General features: G+C 36.1%; 1 protein-coding gene across 1 annotated transcript in view; it reads right to left on the bottom strand.

The window, feature by feature from the left end:
* Positions 1 to 10,284, bottom strand: part of CNTN5 (contactin 5) — a 1,071,081-nt gene that overhangs the window by 825,828 nt on the left and 234,969 nt on the right. Inside the window, exon 2 of the mRNA XM_045297732.1 lies at positions 463 to 586. Within this exon, the coding sequence (XP_045153667.1) occupies positions 463 to 517 (55 nt within the window). The 5' untranslated portion in view covers positions 518 to 586. The remainder of the gene's footprint in view (positions 1 to 462; positions 587 to 10,284) is intronic.

Below are 10,284 nucleotides of genomic sequence, written 5' to 3'. Positions count from 1 at the left end.
TATATATATACATATATCATGTATATATGTACACATTCAGATATATGTAAATAAAGCTATTATGATTGCATTTAAAGTAAAATATAAAACTATTATGAAGAAAATTGTATAACTACCAGCTATACATTATATATGTACTATGTGTGTGCATATGCATACACATTATATTCACATATACACATGCATCATCATCATGATCAGGTTTTATGAAGACTAATAGCTTTTTAGATTATGAATTAAAGTTTATTAGGTCCTATGCATTTTATTAATGTCTCCTCCCTCTATTTTTCTAAGTGATTTGTTAAAGTGAATCATTTATGACTTTTGCAGTCTAACAGACTTATGGGCTATTTATATTTACTTTGATTCAAACATATGGATAATGATTCATGTTGAAATAAAAGTCAGAGGAAATTTTGTCATGAAGATATTTAGAAAATCAAATGACAAGGCAAAACTTACCTGTAGGACACCCCACAACTGACAACAGTAGAATCAGTTTCCATGTGGAAGCCATTGTTTGTCACTACAACTTGAAGGTCCCAGAGGGTTTATCACCTCTGATGTCTCTTCATTAAACAATACCCTATGGAGAAAGATGGCAGATTGTATTTTATTGTTATTATTAACTTTTTATTTTAAATGGAGAGTTAATACATGTATCATACCGTTCATGGTTCTGTCACATCAAGCAGTATTGAATTGCTACCATCATCAGTTTCCCAATATTCTTTTCCATCCTGGATTCCTTGCATCATCTCCCTGTTGTGAGTTCCTGCCCCGCATTGCACTCCCCTTCTCCCCATACACCAAAACACTTATTCTACTTGCTGTTCCTAAAGGTTCAACAATCCTGGGTTTCATATACCAAAATCCAGGAAAAATTATACAACACAATTTAAAGAGTGTGACCCCTAATGCCTAAACATATCTGAGATAAACCCTAATACGAATAAAGAAAAAAGCAGAACATGTTGACAACCATTTCAAGATCACATTCAGTATGCACCAGAGGGGGAATCAACTGACACAGTTTTAACAGTTTAAGATGACAGATTCAAAAAAAGGAATTTAACAAACAACAGAAATTTCCAACAAATCAATTTTAAAATCTGGTAATAATAATAATTATATATAAAAAACTTTTAGTGTAAGGACCGATTTAAATAGACTTGAGTACTGACAACAATAGGATTGTTTTTATTTAGAATCCATTTAATACTCAACACAAATACTTTAAAGAAGAGATAAACTTTCTCTATTACATTTATTTATGTTGAATACTCCCTTACAGATGGTAAAAACATCAAGTTCTAATGGGGATAAATTTTTTTCTCACAGGAAATGTATAATAGCTATATTTATTATACTAGACAAATTATTGGACTAGAAAATATGGTAGGGGAATCAGTTACATTAATATATACTCCTCTGGTCTAGAACATAACTAATGACCAGTTAGGCAAGTGATTTTACACATTCTGCCTGTAGCTCATCTAAACCTCCACAGGGAATTTTCTCATTTAATTATTAATGTCAACTGCCTTTGTTTTTAGCTCCTGTGATTATATGTACTGTGTTACAGTTCCCTTCTTTGGTGAGTTATCTCTCTCAGCATCATTCGCTTAGCAGGAACCTGGGGGAAATAAAGATTTCATGAATATTAAATATTCTTTGTCTTAAGCCATTTTTATAACAATAACTAGAGTAGAAAATTAATCTCTTTGGTTCTTTTTTCCTTGAAAAGTAAAATTATGTATGTGTTCTAAACTTAAACTCCACTCAAGAGCTTGAAATATGTGCATTGGAAATACTTGAAATAAAGCAGTTTCAAAGTTTCAAGATGTCATTTAGCTATGTATTTCTTGGCTAAAATGGTTATATTTGTACAATGTGTAAATTATTTGAAAATAATAATCACTTCATTTATTTGTTTCTCCCTGTGTACTTAAAGACAAAGGTTACCTTTGTATTGTAGAAACCATCTTTAAAATATGATGTAGTCTGAGCTTATTCCCCTAGCTCTATTTTTCAGTGCAACAGAGGCAGGTCCATAAGGGGAACAGTACTAATAGAGAAGCATGCAGTCCTAAGAATAATCAGCCCATTCAAATGAAAAGCGTAGCACTTACTCAAGGACAATGTTCAGAAGGATTAGGAAGGAGGACAGAGGAACCACAGGGAGGAAGTGGGATAAGTGATGTTATACTGCCAGATTCCAATCAATGGGAGGAAACACGTGTGCATGAATTGTTGAATGGAATACTGATCTGCTCTGTCAACCTTCACCCAATTAATATTAAAATATTAAAAATATAAATACTTTATACACAAGCATTTTCCTCTCAAGTTAGGGCATAATTTAATATAGTCACGCCATTGGAGGGATATCGCTTATTAAAGATTTTCTACTTGAATTATGTTAGTTCTATTTTATTTTATTTCAAATGAAAGCCATGATAAATTATCTTAATTGAATGTTTGGGAATCACTAATGGCTGTGGGAGTTAATGGTCATTGATTTATAAGCACTACCCCCCACAAACAAACAAAAAAGATATTTTTACTTATTTTTCTTCTGGGTAAATTTTAGAAATAACTATCATATGAAGCAAAAAACACTGATCAAAGATAATGTTTGTAGTGTAAAAGCATTACTTATACACTCCCTTTTACCACAAAGAAGAAGAAAATCAGCACGTCAAACATACACAGCAATTAGACGTAAAGTTCCTAGAACTACAATTATGAAGCATGAGACCTGTGAGGTTGTTACATAATCTGTTGTCAAGTTGAGAGTTAAGAGTGAAGGGTTGGAGTTTAGCCTGTCAATCAGGTCACAGCTTGATGACCTCATTTGGAGGCACTAAGGTGATAAATAGCTTATTGGAGGCAGGACACATGCTCACTCCCTGCAAGACATTACTGATTTTGAGTTTGATGGAGCTATGCTGATAGCAGGCAGAGCTCTGGAGCCCGAGGAACCACACATACCCCTGCCAGAGCTGAGTTGCTTATATCACCACTGGATCCACAAAACTTTCCACCCATTGGCCTGTGATCGTCCTGCATTTGGCATCATTGGATGTGTTGCGTGAGTCTGAAGAGGAGTGTATAAGGATTTAAAATTTCAGAAACTCCAGATCATAGTTCTACTCTACCCCATTGGGTCAAGCAGGATGCCTTTCTCCTGGGACTGGTCCTCCTACTCATATGTCCACAGTAAGTTGAAACCTTGTTATCCTTGCTTCTAAGGAGCATTCTGGCTATACTTTTTCCAAGCAGATATTTCTATTCTTCTGGCAGTTCAACATGCATTCCACACTCTTCACCAACATTATAATCCAAAAGCATGGATTCTTCTCTCTCTCTCTTTTTTTTTAATTCACTGTCCAGTTTTTGCACACACGATGCAACTGAAAAATACCATAGCTGAGGACCTTAGTCAGAAGGGCTGCATTGTTTTCTACCATTTCAAATGGGGTTGTCTGCAGCAGATTTGCCCAGTGAAATATGTTGCTTGATTTCTTGAATGATACCAGATTAATTATAATTAGTTATTAAATGTTACTAAAGTAAAACAGGAGAAATATATCTATAAATAGCTCATGGTACATCAATTTGTTGTGCATCGAGGCACTGAAAACCCATCACTATGAATTTGTAAGCTACCACTCAGATCTGTGCAAACAGCAACTCATGCTTTTAAAATAAATTATATTACAGCTTATAATATATACCTATCACTACCTTTGTTATTCAAGCAAAACAAAATCAGATGACATCAATCTACTATGCAATTTAAATACATGTGTATATGTATATATATGCAAGGACTGTAAAACAGATTATTGTGTTTGGATTAATGTATGACTTACGGCATCACTAATGAAGGATAAGTAAACTGTGGGAGTGACTGTATAGGAAAGCCCTTAACTATATGAAAATCTAGTATAGATAGGAATTAGATAGCTTGACAGTAGATGCCACACTAACTCAAACATGTGAGGATGGCACAGAACCAGCAGGGTAACATTCAGTTAGACTCAGTGTTCAGGGAAGCCCCGTGTGGAAAGTGATTTGACAGCAAGCAGAACAAGTGATAGGCTGTATAAAATAAATCAAGTGATAGTATACTGTCGCCTGATTATAAATTAACTTGTTCTTGAAGATGTACATTGAAAATTATCCTGTCAATGTTAATGGCATGTGTGTGTGTCCACAGACAGGCAGAAAGAGATTCATTATATATATATATCTCACATTCCCTTTTCCATATTCCCTTTAAAATTAAAAGTAGAATTTTTATATAGTCTGCCAGACCTTAAATTACCTAGTTTTTGCATCATTTTTTAATTTCATCTTGTAGCATTTCCCCCTCACTTACTGCATTCCCACCATTCTTACTTCCTTGCACCGCCGATAAGCCAAGCGCTTGCTGTTTTCTGTCTGGAATGCTCCATCATAAATTGTTTTCATATGCTTCCCTTTAAATTATTACATTATTTGCTCTGCAGAAGGGCCTTTTCTGGCCATGTGTCCCCCTTCTTTCCAGTGTCCACCTTTTCTGTTTTATTTTTTCCCTAGTGATTATCTTTATCTCAGATTCCACTCTGTATCCAGTTACTTCTCAGTGATCTCCCCCCAGAATAGAGAATCCAGGAAAGCCGACCTTTTTGGTTTATCCATCATCAATTTAACCCAACAACAGTAATGCTAGGAAGTTAATAAGCATTCAATGAAAACTTTTTGAATAATAATTATTATAAAACTTGGAACCTGCGGTAATTAAATTATCTGGTACTAATTATCGAGGAACAATAACCAAAAATCATTACCTCCTAGATTTACATAATAATCATTATGTTGCTGTTGTTAGCTGCTGTTAAGTGAGCAACAACAGAACAAACCATTTTCCCCTCTGCAAAATGCTCATGAGTGTTGGTTGGCATGTTTTAAGTTCATGGTTACACCCACTGGGTAATTTGAATGCATTTCAACTTGCCGGATTCATTTTCTAGCACGTTCGTCCGTAGTGATACATAGAGTTTCCATTGACTAATTATCAGAAATAGGTCAGGATTTTCTTCTTAATTTGTCTTAGTGTGACATCTCCACTAACACCTGTGCACAATGGAAGACCCTGCAGGTATTTGAAATACTAATGGCATAGCTTCCAGCATCACAGCAATACACAGTCACCACAATACAAAATGACAGACAGGTGGTAAAATTAATAATTATAAAACTGCCAACCTCACCGCCAAGCAGTCATTATTGACTCAGGATGACACTCTAGCAGTTGCCATTTATAAAACACTAATTGTCAGGCATTGTGTTAAAGACCCCTAACTGTACAATGGTTATGCACTGGGCTGCTCAGCTCCACGTCAGCAGTGAGAGACTGCCACTCTGCAGGAGAAATAGAAAGCTTTCTACTCCCGTGAAGAGTTACCATCTCAGAAACCCACAGGGGTAGGTGTGCCCTCTCCTAAAGGGTTGCTGTGAGTCAGAATCAACTCAAAGGCAGTGATTTTAGGGAACATTTTTTTACCTCCACAACCTCTGTTAAGTAATTGGGCAATTCTGTTGATGAAAACAAGTGGGACCAGAAAATGTAAGTATTTCTGCAATACTTAGCTAATAAAAAGCAGAACTGATGTAAGAAGGTCTTTAATTCCTAAAGTTGACTCATCTCTTGTAAGAAGTCCATAGTGTCTCTAAAAGCCCTCTGAGATGATATAGTAATTGCAACTGTTATTAACTAATAAAAAACCCATAACATTAAAAAGATACATACACATATACTTTAAATGTTATCTACTAACTAATACATTTAACTTTAAATTCTTTGTCAATCTTATTATGTAGATATGAGAACATTTTTTGACAGTGAATATACTAGTTAGAAGGCCTTTTCTTTTAGCTCAGCATCTTATGAGTCTTTACTAAGTAAATCCTGCCAGTATTATGTATTTTGTGATTTTTATTCTCTTTAAAGTAGTTTAGATATTTTGGAATGATCTGATGGCAGCAACCTTGAGGGCTTTATTACATTTATACATGTTCCTTTGCACAACTAATTTCATAGAGTTTTAAAAGTCACGCAGTGTCTTCTCCTAGGGACAAATGCACTCTTTACACACTTACGTACCACTGGTATATCATAACTATGACAACATGTACAACATTCATAAACAGACCTGTCAAAAATAGAATGGAAAGAGACTTACAGAGGTAATAGTGGACAAACTAAAGATCTACTATTTAATTATCTAACTTGTGAGATATTTCACTTACGTGATAAAAATTCCAATCACTCTGAGAAATTCAGAAAATGAAGCTTAGGTAACAGTGTTTGTACTCTAATTAGCACGTGACAGTTAACATCTTGGATATCATTTTTACAGAGGGAATAAAGCAATTTATTACCCTAGTTTCAGTCTTAATCATGTATCTCTTTGCTAGGACTGAAACTCACAAGTACACTTTCGTTTGGAAGATACCCCTCTGGACTGAGTACCAGAGGAGGACTCATGGGAGGACTCATGGGAAATGAGCTTTCTAGGAGCAGTTGTGTCCCAGATGTCCCAGACGTTTTCCAGCTTGACTACCAGGCAAAAACAACAGAAAATAAAATGCAGCAGAATGCTCTAAGAATATTTTAAAATATATATCTTCTTCCTGTTATGTTTGCTATCATCTGTCTCTTGGGGACCAAGTAGTACATTCAGGTGATGGACAGACAGAATTTTGGCTCCCAAACATAACCAGAGTGAATCAGGGGAAAATAAATTACAGCTTTGTATCCGGGACAAAGTCTTTGAACTGCACAAGGAAAAAGGAGCTCACAGTGTTGGGGGTGTTGGGAGTATTCTTTGACATCAGTTTGCTACAGTATGTTGTTAACATAGCAAGGCTCTACGTTCCTTCTCCTGTGGCAGATATTCCAACAAGGATTTAAGGAGGATTAGTACCAGTACCAATCCTGAGCTGTCAGGGCAACTTTTTAATTTTATTTAAAATATAAGTAAAGAAAAATATGGATAAAGATTATTTCAGAAGCTAAAAGGTGTGTTTCTCAGAGACTGGGGCATAGAAAGATTCTGGGGGCAGTGAGTGAAAGCTCGGGCTGCTGAGCACACAGGTCTAAGCCACCAGCTGTTCTTCAGAAGAAAGTTCAGGCTCTCTACCCTGAAGAGAATTATAGTATCATAAACCCACAGGGGCAGTTCTACCCCATCCTACAGGGTCAATGTGAGTGGGGATTGATGATGACAGTGAGTTGAGTGGAGCCTAGAAGACAACTATGATAGGATTCTGATATTAGAAATATTCTTAGGATATCCAAACTGATCGTTTAAAACAGGTCAGTCTGAATGCCAACTATAATTCATTGCACCTATCAGCTGCCTTCACGTAACTTCTGTGATGGTTTGCATTGGCAACCTAAGGACCATTCCCCGGCTATAGTACAGTAGACTCCCCTTCCTGGTAAGGTGGACCTTAGACAAAATTATTAAACTCCCATTTTAAAATAATGCAAAAATATGGCTTTGTTACAAAAGCCTCAGTTAACTGGTTAGGAAATAAAAAACTTAATAGAGATCAAAATCTGAAAAAAGTGACAAGCTAAGAGCAGACACCAATTTTCATGCGAAGGTTATTGATCAAATCTTAACAAACATGGTTAGTTAGTGTTCACAAATTCTCTGAAAATTGGTCACCAAAACAAATTTAGAGCTCACTCAAGTGAGTAATCAACTAGGAGACTCCTTATAATAGACTTAATTATGACCATCAGACTAGAAATATCTATTAGTCAATAGATTCCACTCAGACATAAATGAAACAAAGTGCACGTCCCACAACGTGGTGCCACATGAGAAGAAAAAGTGAATGGCACAGGAAGAACACTGCAAACCCAGAGTACTTAAAAAAGCACAGGAAAACAAGGTCAAGTTAAGTGAAAGTCAATGAAAACAATAGATGTTAGCATCAATCCGGCAAAGACTAAATAATTGAATTATCATACAGAGGGCATACATGAACATATCTATTAAACTTAATGAATTAGTACTAATGCTAGAAGAAACAGCGATAAAGTTATAATCTAGAATGCAGCCCAGAAACACAGACAGATGAAAAATATGAAAGGGGGTGGGTGAAGGGAGATGCCGGGCAGTGTAAGATAAGATATAATAATAATGTATAAATTATTAAGGGTTCATGATGGAGGGGGCAGTGGGGAGGGAAGGGAAGAGGGGAAAAGGAAAATGAGGAGCTGATTCCAGGAACCCAAGAGGAAAGAGAATTTTGAGAATGATGAGGGCAACAAATGTATAAGTGTGCTTTACACAATTGATGTATGTGTGGATTGTGATGAATTGTATGAGCCCCAATAAAATGATTAAAAAAATATGAAAGGACGTCAATCAGAATAGAAAATATAGTGAAAATACTCAAATCTTTCGAATAGAATTTTTAGAAAGAAGATGTGAATGTGCCTCATGCAATTTGGGGGAGAAAAAGAAAGAGACATAACTGCAAATTTTTTCAGAATAGAATTAGGAATTTTAATATTTAGGAAGTTCAGAAGATCCCTTGAAGAGTGAACACCAAGGTACATCATAGTAATAATAAAGAACACAAAAGAAAAAAAAGTAGTCAGAGATAAAAGATAAATTATGGTGGGCTTGTGATATATATCTACATACTATCTTCTGATTTAAAATATACATATAAATGTTAAAAAATGAAGTATATTCAAAGAGTAGAAATTCCAATTCTCTATTGATTTTTTCCCTTAAAAAAACCTTTTGTGTGTGTGAGTGAATTGATATTTACAAAACAGACCAGTTTTCCATTCTACATTTCATATATATTTCGTTTTATCTAATTTATTGTAATCCCCATGATGTAACACCTCTAATCCCACTCTTTCCATGTGTTTCCTTTTGCATTCCTCTTTCTTTCCTGGCCATTCTGAGCTTTGTCCTTGGATAACTGCTGCCCCTTTGATGTTAAGTTGTTGATTATTCTAAGATGTGCATAGCTTACTATTGCTGTAGTTCTCCTTATAGACTTGTCTGCTGTTTGCCTGAATTGCATCAAAGGAGTCAGGTGTTTCTGAGATTTCAAAGATAACTAAGGTCCGTAGTCACAGGAGTACTACGCAAAGGATACACTATTTATCTCCTGACAAAACCAAACTCATGGCTACGGGGTCAATTCCAACTCACAGTGACCCTAGAGGACAGGGCAGGACTGCCCTTGTGGGTTTCTGAAATGTGATAGGAAGAAAGTACTCTCAATCTACAAATCTGTCTCCAGTAAGAAATAATATGTATTTAAAACCAAGAGTGAAATAACATATTAATACTCATTCAGAAGCAGAAACAACAGAAAAGTGGGTGAAGGGCGATGTCAGACAGTGTAAGATATGACAAAATAATAATTTATAAATGATCAAGGGCTCATGAGGGAGGGGGCAGCAGGGAGGGAGGGGAAACAATGAAGAGCTGATGCCAGGGGCTTAAGTGGAGAGCAAATGTTTTGAGAATGATGAGGGTAACGAATGTACAAATATGCTTTACACAATTGATCTATATATGGATTGTGGTTAGAGCTGTATGATCCTCCAATAAAATGATTTAAAACACAAAACAGAAAGTTTGACCAAAATAAAGGTTTCCCAAGAGGAATAATCGGTTATAGTCATCAGTCAAAGGGGGGGGGGGGGAAATAATGTAGAAGCTGACAGGGACAGAACAGGGTTTCTAGTCTGTCTGCAAAGAGATGAACAAGACCCTGTAACACAAGTGATGGACAAAGGATTCCGTGAGAACTGGTTTGGTAAACACCTTAACCTTGAAGCCAGATCCCAGTAAAATTCTGGCACAGGTCTAATGTAACATAATTCTTAGACATGCTGATCCAAAGCAACCGTCCAGTTAAAACTGAAATAAAGGAGGTATAAGACCAGAGGATGAAGTGAATAACTTCTTAGAAAGTTACTTGACCAGGTGCAGTGAGGCCACGCCTCCCTTTTGAAAAGGCCAGATAAAAACTAGAAGTGCTTCCCTGGACAATGTCCCAACCTCAACTCTGGAGGGGGGTCCGTTTTACCTTCAGAACAATCTGTACCTTATCTAAGTGAAGGTGTCCTCAATCTGCAAGAAGGACCAACCGTCTCTTTTGAAATGACTCTGCTTTAATGAACTTGTGGCTTTACACTTTACTGATGCTGCTGTTGCTGTGTGTGTGTGTGTGTGTGTGTGTGTG

Source organism: Echinops telfairi, unplaced genomic scaffold (genome assembly GCF_000313985.2).
Source record: "Echinops telfairi isolate 266 unplaced genomic scaffold, ASM31398v2 ScPeMD7_7421;HRSCAF=8459, whole genome shotgun sequence".
Lineage (NCBI taxonomy): Eukaryota > Metazoa > Chordata > Mammalia > Afrosoricida > Tenrecidae > Echinops > Echinops telfairi.
This window is presented reverse-complemented; position numbering and strand designations above follow the sequence as displayed.